We start from the raw sequence: 16,057 nt of genomic DNA on the forward strand, positions 1-16,057 counted from the left end.
AGGATTTCCATTTTGGGGTGTTTTTTCTTTTTCCTATTTTGTAAGGGTATTTGAAGCCACTTAAAAGATTCTTACATATGTGCATTTATTTTAGCAAAATAATGACCAGAACAGCAGCCTGAATGCTCAAGTAATTAGAAATCCAGGTAAGTGTTACTAATTGTTTTAGAAAGTAAATTTAAAAACTGTTTTCCTCGGGGCGCCTGGGTGGCGCAGTCAGTTAAGCGTCCGACTTCAGCCAGGTCACAATTTCGCGGTCCGTGAGTTCGAGCCCCCCGTCGGGCTCTGGGCTGATGGCTCGGAGCCTGGAGCCTGTTTCCGATTCTGTGTCTCCCTCTCTCTCTGCCCCTCCCCTGTTCATGCTCTGTCTCTCTCTGTCCCAAAAATAAAAATAAAAAACGTTGAAAAAAAAAAAAAATAAAAAAAAAAAACTGTTTTCCTCTTTCAGGTTTGTTTTAGATGACACATACTCAGGTTTTAGTATTGAATCTTTTATCTTAAACAATAACTTTAGCTTATTAACCTTTCCATAAATCAACCTTTTTTGCCAGTTTCAAGAAATGATAGAATAATTGTTAAAATGAATGTATTTTTAAACAATATTTAGAATATAATGTATTCTGTCTGTGCAAGAGTCACAAAAGTATAGTCTGAGAAGGAAATGGTCTCCAAATTGTTTCAGTTGTGGTTTTTCACACTTCAGAATACAGTAACCCTTTATAAGACTTAGCTCTGCCTTTATAGACCGGTTCTAAAGTCTTTAACAGTATTTGGCAACTGATTTTGTTTATCTGGATTTGAAATAAGAGTTCTTGTAATCTAGCAGCAAAGTTACTTTTGTTTACCATGTGTTTTTTTTAAGTCATTAACAAAAGCTGTACTCTTTTATCTAACAGATGTGGAAAGATTAAAAGAGAATACAAATCACGATGATAGCAGCAGGGACAGTTATTCATCTGATAGACACTTATCTCAGTATCATGATCATCATAAAGACCGACATCAGGGAGATTCTTACAAAAAGAGTGACTCTAGGAAAAGACCCTATTCTTCCTTTAGTAATGGTAAAGATCATCGTGACTGGGATCATTACAAGCAAGAAAGCAGGTAAACTGGATGGTTTTGCAGTTTTGCTTATTTGTGTCCTTCTCTTTTTGACCTTTATGTACTCTATTTGACCTTGCCAGCCAATTCATTATTCAGGTAATCAGAACAGATCTTATGTGAAATTAAGGTGTTTGTTTACAAATTAAAAAAAAAAAAACTGATATAGAGTACTTTTTGTTAGTATTAAGAACTGAATTTCTCCAAAAATTTTTTTAGTTATAAAGTGTGCAGTAAGAGATGAAAGTATAGGGAGTTCTGTATAAGTCATAGGATTCATTTTTGTTGGTTTTAGAGGATATTGGCTCAAATACTCTTCAAAATACAATAACAGAGTAAAATTAAAGCTTGATGGAATATGACTGAAATTTGATGGGCAGAATTCTGTGTTCCATTCCACTAAAAAACTCCTAGGGGAAAAATTAATTTATGTGAAAACACCGTACTGAGGATAAACTTAATCATGGCAGTCTGGGGTAGTCCTGAAATCAGGAAGTTTTCTCTGTTTAGTATTGTTTTGTTGTTTTTTGAAGCCTTTAAGTAGTTAAACAATCTGAATATAACAACAGAATACATTTTATTTCATAAAGGAGTATTTTCATCAGTTAGTTACAATTAAAAGCAAAAGAAAAAACTGAGAAGAAAAAAAGATCAGAAATAGAGGAATTAGATTTTCTTCACATTTTAGTTGTGCTTACTGCAATCATTTCTTCTCTATGATAGAAGTGCTGTCACATAATAAGTATCAATTGTAGAATGGCTCTTATAATTAGAAAAGGGCACAAAATGCAAAGCCCTGTTTGTAGCAGTAAATATTTATAATTTCACAGACTTACAGAACATAATTCATATTTTTTTTGTAACAAGGACTTTTCCCCAACCAGTGAAAGTTCTCTTCTACAAATTAGTTCATAGACTGAATTTTAGAGGTTTTTATTTTTTCTGCTTAGAGTTTCATAAAAGGCTCTGATTTCAAGGGTATTCTATATCATTATCCTAACCCCCACTTCCAGATAATTAAGATGCATTAAGACAAATGTCCCATAGAATAAAAATTAACAATCAGTTGAAAAATGGGCATGTGAGCTAATTGAAATAAGTTAGAGAAAGACAAATAGCATAAAATTTCACTTGTATCTGGAATAAAAAACAAACAAAAACAGTGGACAAACAGAAAAGCAAAAAAGACTCATAAAGACAAGAGAACAAACTGGTGGTTGCCAGGAGGGAGGGGAATGGAGTCAGGGAGATGGGTGAAATAGGTACAGGAGATTAAGAGGTACAGATTTTCAGTTATAAAATAAGTCATGGGGATATAAAGTACAGCTTAGTAATATTGTAATAACTTTGTATGGTGACAGATGGTAACTATACACTTACCCTGGTGAGCATTTCATGATGTATATAATTTCATATCACTGTGTTGTACCCCTGAAACTAATATACTGCATGTCCATTATAGTTTAATTAAAAATAAAATTATATTAAGTAAATAATTAAAAATGGGCATGTAAAATTAGATGGTATCTGAGGTTCTCTGTATGGTTCACTTTAGTTTTGTGAATTGAATGATTTTTCCACAGAGGCATGCAGAGACAGGTCCAGTGACTTAAGCTCACTGAGGAGGTCTTGTTGTGAAACACAGAGCTTCTATACAATTTAAAAGGATGCCTTAAAGTATTTTTCTGTTTTATTTTTTTAATATTTTTTCTATTTGGAAACATTTAATTTCCATCATTAATTTAATCCCTAATTTCTCTTTCATTAGGTATTATAGTGATAGAGAGAAACACAGAAAACTGGATGATCACAGGAGTAGAGATCACAGGTCAAATTTGGAAGGAAGTTTAAAGGACAGATCTCATTCTGATCATCGTTCTCATTCAGACCATCGGTTGCATTCAGACCATCGGGCAAGTTCTGAATATACACACCATAAATCTTCCAGGGATTATAGGTATCACTCAGATTGGCAGATGGACCACAGAGCTTCCAGTAGTGGCCCCAGATCACCACTAGATCAGAGGTCTCCTTATGGCTCCAGATCTCCATTTGAACACTCAGTTGAACACAAAAGTACACCTGAGCATACCTGGAGTAGTCGGAAAACATAACAAAAACTGATACTTTTTGTCTTTCTGGACTTTTCTTTTAGCCATATATCATAAACCAACACAGTAATTGCCTTACATGACTTGAAAGATATAAACAGATCTTCTATCAGTAGCAGTATTGTTACTTCTTTCCAGGATGCAAGGTCTATTATCCCAACAGAAGAGAAAATATTTTTATATTTAAGGATTATGCTGCACTGTACTACAAATACTGTAGTACTTTTTTTTTTTTTCTTTTTTAAAGAAATGGAAAATGTTTACTATTACAGGGACCTCAACACTGCCCTTCCATATAGGCTGGATAAAACTGTTTTTAAGTCAGTGATTTTAGACTGACCTCCATTTAAATTATGTTTGTATATGAACTTTACTCTGACCTGTGATCATGTTTCAGGAAGGAATGAAAGAGAGTTCTTTTCTTAATAAAGAAAAAACACTCAAGGACTTTGTTCACTTTCCAAAGCTACTTGTTTACATTGTACACTGCGACCACCTTGCCGCTTTTCATCACAAGCTTGAATATTTAAATTCTGTACTTATATCTGTAAAATAGCCAGGAATTTCCTGTTTGTGATCTGTTATTATGCCTTTTTACACATACACACACACATGGCTGTAAATTATTGTAAATGGATTAAATGAGCTTTCCTTACTTCCTTTCCCTGCTCAGGCTTTTTTTGACTGTTCCTTTCCCTACCAACTCAGGCCTTCTTATCATTTAAAAAAAATTATCAGTGTAATAACACTTTTTAATGATTTGTCTTGATGGAATCATTGTTTAGAATGTAAAAAATGGGGAAAGGGGCCACTTAATTCCATTAGTCTCTTTTTATATTGACTATTTTATTAGATAAATGTTATTTCTTTCATTTTTTCTTTTTTAGTAAATATTGTGTTTGTAGTAACAAAATGGTGAGATAATATGTAAAATCTAAACTGCATGCTCTGGAAACATTTTTTTCAGATGCATTTGGTTTAAAAGGGTAGGTGTATGAACACTTTTCAGAATCCAAAATGGCCAAAAGTTATTGTAAAATCCATTTGTTTTCCCTTTTCATGTGGGCAATAATGTCAAATGTGCTATGCAGCCAGGTAACATTTTAGATAAACTTGATTGACTTTTAATATAAACTGTTACAATGCACACTGATTGTATATAAAAACCTTATATATGACAAATTAAATTTAAGAAAAAGGATATGTGGGCTCCTGTAATTTTCTGCTGCATTCTTACTCGCTCAAGCACTTAATTTTTTTTTTTTTTTTTTTTTTTTAAGTAGTAACGTTTAGCTACCAGGCAAAAGGTATTTTGGTAAGCAGTTGAATATTAAGTGTGTGGCACTACAAAACTAAGTCTATTTTGAAGACTATATGAATCTATGAAGTAAAATTAGATCATAGAAATCTTTGTTGGTTTCCTGCAGATTTTATTTCAGAATGCCTTATATTTATTCACAGATTTTTATTTTGTTATATTCAGTGGGGATTTTTGAACATGTGACACATTCTTGGATGTGCGCTGTGATGTAACAAATTTGAATCTTAACTTTGACAAATATAAGTATATTGGTATATGCCTATAATAGTCTTTAAAGTGTCCCATGTTGATAAACTGTGGGAATAATCTACAGAAATTTGTCCATAGATGGATGTATTTTTTTTAAACATTTTAATTTTCTCCATTAAAGTCTAAAATTTTATGTGAACAAAGCTTTCCTTTTTTTTTTTTTTTTTTTTTTTTTTTTTGGTGATCCCTCTTTTAGTTACCTGAAGAACGATAATCTGTTTTTTCCTGGTATATCAAATAACATAGGAACACTAACTCAATTTTTAAATGTCAATTTATAATTAAATTTAAAAGTGATAAAACATAGTGCCGGTACACATTTTTAAGCTTTTCAACTTTTTCCACATTTAATGTAAATGATTATTCCACAAGATAGCATTTAACACAACAAGATAATGCTTAACGAAGTTATAATATTGACATAGTAAAAAGATCAGGGTTGCATTTTTAATTCATCACTTTGTAGCTGGGATATTTGCATTATATTCTATTATACAAAATATCATAGAAGAACAATATTACATTTTTTGAGGCAATGGAATGGGCTCTTTCTTAACAATGCCATATTTAGTTGAATATATCAATCACCTAATTAGCTGAGTTGAATGGAAAACCTAAAACTGTATGTAACATTAATTGATGGAAAATATGTTCATTATTTGTAAAAAGTCAGCAATCATGTAGAAGAGGAACAAGCCATAAACTTACTAAGACACAATGGAGAAGAACATTGGTACATAGATATAACAGGGAACATTCTCTATAAAATATGCTTAAATTTTGTCTATTACATGCTCATTCTGCTTTGCTATTTATATCCATTTGTGTTTAAATTTTTAAGGGTGAGAGATTATGCATAGTACTGTACCAATTAACCCTCCACTTTAATAATATACAATAAATGATTTCTTATTAAAAGCAATGGCCTGTTTGCTTATAAAGAAAGTATTTTTCAGGGTATGTTAGAAAATAATTTTAGACTGGAAAGCTGTGGAAAACTGGAGTGTGAATGATTTGTTCACTAATTTCAGAGTGAGTGGCTTAATAAAACTGAAATTTTTATAGAAGTTGCATAAGACATGGTAGATTACAAATACAATAATTTCTGTAATTCATTTTGTAGTTAAATTATGAAAGGGTTGTATAGATACACTGATTTCATTTTCTTGAGATTTATCAAGACTATACAGTGGTATAAATGGCATAATTCCTATCTTCGTTACTCTGTTTCTGACTAGACAATGATCTTTAAACCATAAATAATAATGTAGGTTTATAGTTGTGATATTTCTTGTCAAGGGCTGTGGTGATTTGAAAGGGGGAGGGGGTTGGAAAAGCAACTAGTTTTTAAATACGGGCTTCATTTAGACTTACCTTGCTTCGTCTGAAATTTTAATGTGAACTCGTAAATGTGGCTTAATTATTAAAATTTTGAGTAGTTCATTACTTAGCAAATAATGGAATAATATTTTTAAATGTTTCTAAATTGATATCTAACAATATAAACAACTATCAAACCCATTGCTTAAGTTTAAGACTCGATTTAAAAGTATAGATAAAACTATTACATATGTTGCACCTTATGCAAGATTTATGAGCATGTTTAAGGGGAGGCAACTAGGTGCAAGTACAACAAAAATATCTTGACAATGTCAGAATTTCTGTGTTAAAATTCTCATCTTCTCATTTTAGACATTTAAAACAATTCAATTGAAATTATATTTTCTCCTGACAATGACTAGTGAGTAATTTTATAGATTCTTTATGCTAATATTTTTTCTTTTTTTTTTTTTTTTTTTCCTCCAAGAACCTAATAGACTGATTTTATTAGGAAATCTTTGGATTCTTTTATAAAGAAAGACCTAATGATAGGGATATTAGCTAAGTTAAAGAATGAAAGATGAGATTACTTGGTAAAGTAGGATTAAAAACTACTTTCCAAACTGTTTCCAAGTATCTATACAAATTCTTCAATGGATCTTTATGTGCCACATTTTCTATCCTAAAAGGCTATTGCCATCTTGGCCTTCAGTTAAAAAACAAAAACAAAACTGGGGTGCCTGAGTGGCTCAGTCAGTCAAGCATCAGACTTTGGCTCAGGTCATGGTCTCATAGTTCTTGTGTTTGAGCCCACATCAGCTTCTATGCTGTCAGCATGGAGCCTGCTTAGGATCCTCTGTCTGCCCTGTCTCTGCCCCTCCCCTGTTCCTGCATGTACTCTCGCTCCCCAAAACAAATAAACATTACAAAAACATAACCAACCTTTATTTGAAACAAGATTGGTAGTTCAAACTGAAAAATGAGTAAGATGCTTTTAATTCTATGTCCCAGTCTACATTTGAGTCTGGATCTAAATATTAAGTTGAAAAGGTATAAATAGCCTCAAAACAAAACCTGAGCTCATAATGCTTCTGTTAAATGAGCTAGGATGATTGCATTGATGTGTTGATTTACATTATCTGGCAGAAATGGGAATTGCATTTTAATTTCATTACTGTAGGCTACTATTAGGTTTCCAGTCTGTAGATGAGCTGTGGAATTAACCTGGCACTCATTGTTTTTTCCTGTTACTACCTTTCAAAACTTTGCTTTGTCTCTGTTCTTCAATTTCACTCTGCTGAGTCTAGGTGTGGTTTTATTTATTTATTTTTGTTCAAGTCTTGTCCCTTGGCCAGTTCTTTCTATTTTCTGGAAACCTGGTATCACTATCACAATATTTTTGATTTCTGTCCTCTGTCTTAACAACTTTACTATTTTTCCTTCTCTTTCCATTTCTCTGCTTGGTCTCTTCAGCTTCAGCCATTCCCCTGAACTCGTCTCCACTTAGATATCTAATAGGTATCTACTCTTTTTCTTTATTTTTACTCATTTTAGAGAGCAGGAGCAAGGGAGTGGGTCAGAGGGAAATAGAATCTTAAGCAGACTCCAGGCTAAGCCCTACTGGGGCTTGATCCCACACACCTGGGATCATGACCTGAGCCTAAATCAAGAGTCGGATGCTCAACCAACTGAGCCACGCAGATGCCCCTAATAGATATCTACCATTAAAATACAGAAAACCAGACTCTTCCCCACCAATGACATTAAAAAAAAAAAAAAACTGGCAGGGTGCCTGGGTGGCTCAGTTGGTTGGGCGTCTTACTTTGATTAGGTCACGATCTCATGTCTTGTGAGTTTGAGCGCTGTGTCAGGCTTGGTGCTGACAGCTCAGAGCCTGGAGCCTGCTTCCAATTCTGTGTCTCCCTCTCTCTGCTCCTCTTATGCTTGCGCTCTCTTTCTCTAAAATAAACATTAAAAAAATTTTTTTTAAGAACTGCCAGTGTTCCATAATTTTTGATAAGGGAGTAAACTCAGCATTCACAACTTTTATAATCTATGGCGCTTTATCCCTGTTTTTTTTCTATTTTTTCTGCCTCACTCACACTACCCTCTTATAATGCACCAAAGAATACATATGGATCTTTGTTTCGCTGTTTCCTCTGTCAAGAAAGCCTTTATCCCTGATTTGTACAAAGCTTGTTCCCTCACTTGAATGAGTCCCATCAAGTCTCTAAACTGGTAAACATGCCCCTACCATTTTTGTATCCCTTATCTTGCTTTTTCTTCTAGCACTCACTATTACTTGACTTCATTTTTTTTTTTTTTGATTTGTCATTCCCTCCTTACTAACATGTAAGTTTCATTAGGGGAGGGACCTTATCTTGTTCACCACTGTATCCCCTAGCACTTTAAACAGTGTCTCAACATATCAATTGTATTTTTTTCCATTATTTTGGTTCTTTCCCAGAAATGCTATGTCCCATAAGTGGCCAGCATTATTAAACTTTTTGTCTTTCCATTGTTACCTGATCTGTTAATGTTTTTGGAGACATTTGTATCACTTCTTATCTATTTAACTAGAGTCTTTTGCTATCTTTTGTTTTTTAACTCAACTAATAAAAATCACCTGAAACATAGAGAAACACCCAAGTCTCATGTCTAGAAATTAAAATAGGCAGAGAAAGGCCTCAAGTAATATGATTGTAAGAATTTTAATATTTATTCTGTTGACTTGAATAATACAGAGGTTAATTCTCCTGTTATAATTAAAACACTTATGTAATGAAAAACTAGTTTTTGTAACTTAAGGCTATTTAAGAAATATGATACTTTGTGGAGAGATATTCAGAGATGTATGTTAGGAAAATATAAAATATTTTGATTTGTCTTTATCTTTTGATAGGACATATGTTTCTAGGTGGCATGATAGATTGTCTTTTTCTACTCGTAAGGAAAGAACACAACTTGTAAAGGCACCATAATACAAGAGAACTATGTTGCATTTCCAATGTTTTTAAAGTGAAATAGAAAAAACATCTCTCTGGTTTTTGATGTTTTTTTCCCATTAAAAAAACTTTAGATCATGTTTATATAAGGTAAATTCATCCTTTTTAGGTGTGCATTGTAATAAGCTTTGACATATTATACAGTTGTTCAACCACCAACATATTTAAGATCTAAAATCTTTCCATCACCCCCAAAAAGTAATCACACGCTGATTTCCCCACATCTAGTCCCTGGCAACCACTGATTTGTCCCTATAGTGTTTACTTTTTCATGTTACTTAAAGGAATCATACAAAATATTGGCTTTGAGCCAGCCTTTCATTTAGTATAATGTTTTTGAGATTCATCTGTGTTTTTGCATTTATCAGTGGCTCGTTACTTTTCATTATGGAGTGATATTCTTTGTATTGAGTGTTTACAATTTGTTTATCCATTCACCAACTGGGTTTCCAGTTATTTGGCCATTTTGTTTAAAGATGTTGCAAACTTTCACATACAAGTCTCTGGGTACATATTCTAAATTTGGGGGGAAGTACTTTGGAGTGGGATTTCTAGATTGTATGCTAAAATATATGTTTTACTTTGTAAAAAACTGCCAAACTATTTTCCAAAGTGGATATACCATTTTATGTTCCCACCAGCTATAGATGAGAATTCTTGTTACTCTTCATGTAAGAGCATTTTGTATTGTAGGGTTTAATTTTTCATGTAACCATTCTGATAGGTGGGTAGTGATAACAATTTGTATTTCCCTAGTGACTACTGGTATTCAACATCTTTTTTTTTTGTTGTTTTTTGTTTTTTTGTTTTTTTTTAACGTTTATTTATTTTTGAGACAGAGAGAGAGCATGAACGGGGGAGGGTCAGAGAGAGGGAGACACAGAATCTGAAACAGGCTCCAGGCTCCGAGCTGTCAGCACAGAGCCCGACACGGGGCTCGAACTCATGGACTGTGAGATCATGACCTGAGCCGAAGTCGGCCGCTTAACCGACTGAGCCACCCAGGCGCCCCTCAACATCTTTTAATGTGTTTACTTGCCATTATTTCTAGTATTCAAATTTTTTTTTAATTTTACAAAGTAGATTTGTTGATAAAATTCATGTATCAGATAGATAAACTATGATATGAGTTTAGATAAACTAGTCTATGGCTTATCTTTTTCTTAACAGTATCTTTTGAAATGGAGAATTTAAAAAAATTTTGATAAAATCCAGTGTTTCCATTTTATTTCTACTATGGATGTTTCCTTCTTTGTGTGTAGAAATCTTTGCCTAACTCAAGATCACAAAGATTTTTCTCCTATGTTTTATTTATTAAAAATTTTTTTTTTTAATATTTTGGAGAGAGGGAGAGACAGAGCATGAGCAGGGGAAGGGCAGAGAGAGAGGAAGACAGAATCCGAAGCAGGCTCCAGGCTCTGACCTGTCAGCACAGAGCCTAATGCGGGGCTCGAGTTCACAACAAGAGATCATGAGCTGAGCTGAAGTCGGATGCTTAACTGACTGAACCACCCAGGCGTCCCTCCTATGTTTTCTTTTAAAAGGATTATTATACCTTTAGGAATTGCATTAAGTCTATGAACCATTTCAAGTTGATTTTTGTATGTAGTGTGGGGTATGAACCAAGCGTTGGGGGGGGGGGGGGGTTGGTTTTTAGTTTTTGACTTTGTTTTTTGGATATGCATATCTAATTTTTCCAACACCATTTGTTGAAAAGACTATCATTTTCCACTGAATTTCTATTTTACCTTATTGAAAATCAATTGTTCGTATATGGCTGGGCCTCTTTCTGGGCTCCCTATTGTTTCTTAATTTATATTTGTCTATGCCAATAACACGTCTTGATTACTGCACTTGAATTCGTAAATTATGAAATCAGGTAGTCTAAGTTCTAAATTTTATTATTTTTCACAATTGTATGGCCTTCCAAATTCCTTGGCTTTTCCACATACATTTTAGAATCAAATTGTAAATTTCTACCAAAAGCCTGCTGGATTTTGATTGAAATTATATTGAACCTATAATCAATTTGGGGAATATTGTCACTTTAACAAGATTGAGACAGCTGACTTCGGAACACAGTGTTTATCTCCATTATTTAGGTCTTTAATTTTGCTCATCATTGTGATTTTTCAGTGTATAAATCTTGCACATATGTTGTTATATTTACCCCCTTAAAATGCTTTTTTATTTCCATTTTTTTAGTCAGTATTGATTTTTGGACTCAACCTTTTTCCTGTGGACCTTGCTACACTCAACAATTAGTTAAAATAGCTACTTCCAAGTGCTTTAAGATTTTCTACATCAATCTTCTCTGAAAAGAAGTTTTATTTGTATCTTCACAATCTTTTATGCCTTTTGTTCTTGCCTTAATGTACTTCCTAGGACCTCTGTTATACTGTCTGTAAGAATAGGTATCTTATTATAAGAATTGCCTTATTCCCATCTGGGGTGAATTCATTCTTTTCTCCAATGAGTATGGTATTAGCCATAGTTTTTTTGTATGTGACCTTTATCTTGTCAAGGAGATTCCCTTCTAATCTTAATTTTCTGAGTATTAAAAGAAAAAATGATATTTTTTGCATTGTTAATATAACCACAAGTACTTATTCTCGAAATATGTGCACCTGTTGTACAACTTCTTAAATCATGGAATTAGATTGGAGTCTGCCACCCTCATTACCTATTCTACATTGATTTTCTCATAATACTTGATTCTTATGAAAGAAACCATCAAAAAACAACTTTGTAATGTAGTGGGATCTAATGATGAAACTGAACTATCTCAAGTGGATAGATAATGTTGTTTTGGACAAATGGACATTATCAATATGTTTCCTTCAAAAACTTAAAATTTCCTGTAGTACCTCTGTTTTTTCTGCTTTTGCAAACCACAGCACTAGCCCACAATCGGCCTTTAAGAGTCCATCAAAAATTAATGGATTGGGGGTGCTTGGGTGGCTCAGTCATTTAAGTATCTGACTCTTGATTTTGGCTCAGATCATGATCTCACAGTCATGAGACTGAGCCCCGTGTCGGGCTCTGCACTGTATTCTCTCCCTCTTTCTCTCTCTCTCTCTGTCCCTCCCTCATGTGTGTGCTCTCACACATACACTTTCTCTCTGTCAAAAATAAACATTTAAAAAATGAAGAAAAAAATAACTGATTTATTCTTTTAAGTTTATTTTTGAGTAGTCTCTACACCCAACATGGGACTCGAGCTCATGACCCCAAATCAAGAGTCACATGCTCTTCTGACTGAGCCAGTGAGATGCCTCTAACTTATCCTTAATTGCTTTATGCACTCTTTCTTGTCAATATACAGTTCATTTATATCAGCTCCCCTTGGAGAATCTGGTCACTTTTTAGAATTCAGCTCACTCTGTTGCCTGGTGACCTCTACTCTCTAATGGGCTCAAGTAAAAACTATGATTTTTAGATTAACTGTATTGTTTTCTTGTTAGGATAGGAGGAATGTTCTCTTACGACTATATCCTAAGAAGATGCACTCCAAAATGTGTGTGTGTGTGTATGTGTGTGTGTTTCTTTTTTTAGTCACCTTTATTGAGGCATAATATACCTACAACAAATTGCATGTACTGTACTTGTGCAGTTTGATGAGGTTTGAGAAATGTATATATTAACATAATAATGATACAGAATATTTCCATCACCCTAGAAGTGCTCATTGTCCCCTTCACTGTCAATCCCTACACTTAAAAGATAGCCCAGGAAAGCACTTACTGATTGGCCCTATATTACTTTATATTACTACAGATTACATTTGTCCAACTAGTTTAGTAAGTAAATTAATGAAATCACACACTCTTTTTTTGTCCGGATTCTTTTGCTCAATATAGTGTTTTTAAATTTTTTTTTTTAACGCTTATTTATTTTTGAGACAGAGAGAAACAGAGCATGAACAGGGGAGGGGCAGAGAGAGGGAGACACAGAATCCGAAGCAGGCTCCAGGCTCTGAGCCATCAGCCCAGAGCCCCATGCGGGTCTCGAACTCACGGACTGCGAGATCGTGACCTGAGTTGAAGTCGGACGCTTAACCGACTGAGCCACCCAGACGCCCCTCAATATAGTGTTTTTAAGATTAGTTAATGTTGCATGTATCTGTAGTTCCTTTTTATTGCTTTATAATACTCCACCGTGTGGCTATACTGTTCACCTAACGAATGGGTTTACAGCTTTTAACTAATATAAATAAAACTTCTATGAACATTCCTTTACACATTGTTTTGTGCATATGTTTTCATTTCTTGGGTAAATATCTTCGAAAATAATTGGCAAATCATATGGTAAACACTTAATGAACTTTTAATGAGGCTGGCAAACTTGCACAATGTAGCTGTAGCATTTTATATGAAAGTTCCAGTTGTTTTGCATCCTTGCCAGCACTAGCTATAGCCTTCTTTTTTTTTTTTTTTTTTTTTCAACTTTTTTTTTTTTTTTTTTTTTTTTTTTTTTTTTATTTTTGGGACAGAGAGAGACAGAGCATGAACGGGGGAGGGGCAGAGAGAGAGAGGGAGACACAGAATCGGAAACAGGCTCCAGGCTCCGAGCCATCAGCCCAGAGCCTGACGCGGGGCTCGAACTCACGGACCGCGAGATCGTGACCTGGCTGAAGTCGGACGCTTAACCGACTGCGCCACCCAGGCGCCCCTATAGCCTTCTTTTTTAAGCTATTATAATAGTTATGTAATGCAATGACATGGTTTTATTTTGCATGTTACTGGTGACTGATATTAATCTCTTTGTGTGCCTTTGGCTATTTATATGTCTTATGTGAAGTACCTATCAAAACTTCTGCCCATTTTGTAGTTGGATTGTTTGCTTTCTTGTTACAAGTTGTAAGCATTTTTTTCTGTCCCAATTTTTTAATAGATTTTTTTTTAATTTTATTAGAGAGAATGCACATGTGAGCGAGGGAGAAGGGCTTAGTGAGACAGAGAGAATCTTAAGCAGACTCCATGCTGAGTGTGGATCCCAACGCAGGGCTGAATCCCACGATCCTGGGATCATGACCTGAGTGGAAATCAAGAGTTGGACGCTCAGCTGACTGAACCACCCAGGCATCACTAGATTTTATTTTTTAAAGCAGTTTTACGTTCATAACAAAATGGAGCAGAAGGTAGAGATTTTGCATCGATCCCCTTCCCTCACACATGCACAGCCTCCTGCATTATCAACATCCTCTCTAAGCATTTTAAATATAAATATTTTATGTAAATATAAATAACATATTTTTAATACTAATCTTTTATCAAATATATGTATTGTAAATATTTTCTCCAAACCTAAAAGGTTTTTTTTTCTTAACAGTAATTTTTAAAGAGCAAAAGTTTTAAATTTTTATGATGTCCATTTTCTAATTTTTTCCTTAATATTTCATACATTTTGTATCACACCCATATAAGGAGATTTTGTCTACCCTAAAATCAAAAAAGTTCTTGTGTTTTTCTTAGAAGAGTTATTTAGGTCATTGTTCCATTTCGACTTAATTTTTCTGTATGATGAGAGGAATAGTTGGGGTTCATTTTTCCTCCATGTGGATATCCAGTTTCTCCAGTATCATTTACTGAAAAGAGTAATTTTCCTCATTGAGTTATTTGACTAGTTTATAAAGAAAAAAAATCAGTTGACCACAAATGTGTGTCTATTTCTGAACATTCTATTCTATTGACTATATAGCCATGCCTATGCTAAAATAAAATAGTCTTGATTATGATAGCTTTATATTAAATTCTTGAAGTCAGACAGTAAGGGTGTTTCAACTTTGTACATTTTTCATATTGTTTTGGCTACTAGAAGTCATTTATGTTTGTTGGCCGTCAAAAAGCCAGCTATTGAGTTTGTTGGGGAATAGCAGAGGAATTGGATTTCAGGACAAGTAAACTATGGTGAACCAGAAGCAAGTCTGGAGAACAGAGATGGGCTTACTTTTACAGAAGAAAGGAGGAAGCTGAGAGGAGTGTTTCACTGAGTTCTCATTAGCTGGGCTGTTGCAGGACAAGGAGAAACTCTTCCTTCCCACTGCTGGAGTATGTAAAGTAAGTTTCCTCTTGGGAAATATCAGGTAGACTTCTTGCAGTGACTGACAGTACATGAAAGATCACCCTTTGGGGCTTCCTGATTCTATTTCAAATGAGGTTTTCTTTTATTTATTTTCACATTTCCCCCTTTTGATTAAGATCTTTCCTCAAAACATTACTGCTCAAGATCAGGGGGTTTGTTTTTTTAATGTTTATTTATTTTTTGAAGAGAGAGCAAGAGAGAGGCAGAGAGAGAGGGAGACAGGGGATTCAAAGTGGGTTCTGCACTGACAGCAGAGAGCTCAGTGTGGGGCTCAAACTCACGAACCATGACCTGAGCTGAAGTCAGATGCTTAACTGACTGAGCCACCCAGGTGCCCCAAGATCAGGTTTCTGATATTCAGTGGTTTTGTCCCTTGGTGCCAGAAAGGACATTTACAGGTTGTCCTGTTTCACGTCAGAGGGAAAGTGCACAGATTGCAAACCATTGAGGCCATAGTTGACTAAAAGGAAGGGAATGAGGGCAAAAAAAATCTCAGGTATTTTCCAGCCAAGGTCTATATCTTATCAAGGTTGTAAGCATTGGATATCATCTCTAAGCGCTGAGCTAACACCACCCACCTGGGTGCATCACTTCTGTAGAGATTTGACCACACGCACAATGTTTAAAAATGATTATATAACAGGACAATGACTCCAGTTTGTATGTAGTTCTAAACCAGGAGCAACCAGGTTACTTCAACCTGGTTGAAGGCAACCAGCTAAAGAAGTATGGCTATGGTTAGAGAAAGGTTAAAACAGGCATGAGAACATCTGGCTCTAACAGCATAACTGAATAGGTCTTGCAGATATAATTTTGGGATACTTGCTTACTGATAAGACCAAGGGATCCCTGACATCATGAAT

General features: G+C 34.5%; 1 protein-coding gene across 3 annotated transcripts in view; it reads left to right on the plus strand.

The window, feature by feature from the left end:
* CHD1 (chromodomain helicase DNA binding protein 1) overlaps positions 1 to 5,466 on the plus strand; it is a 77,011-nt gene extending 71,545 nt beyond the window's left edge. For all 3 annotated transcript variants that reach the window (XM_060635300.3, XM_060635303.3, XM_060635302.3), the window contains 3 exons: positions 95 to 146; positions 897 to 1,107; positions 2,873 to 5,466. In XM_060635300.3, coding sequence (XP_060491283.1) covers positions 95 to 146; positions 897 to 1,107; positions 2,873 to 3,218 — 609 coding nt within the window. In that variant the 3' untranslated portion in view covers positions 3,219 to 5,466. The remainder of the gene's footprint in view (positions 1 to 94; positions 147 to 896; positions 1,108 to 2,872) is intronic.
* Positions 5,467 to 16,057: the final 10,591 nt, after the last annotated feature.

This window comes from Panthera onca, chromosome A1 (genome assembly GCF_046562875.1).
Source record: "Panthera onca isolate mPanOnc1 chromosome A1, mPanOnc1 haplotype 2, whole genome shotgun sequence".
NCBI lineage: Eukaryota > Metazoa > Chordata > Mammalia > Carnivora > Felidae > Panthera > Panthera onca.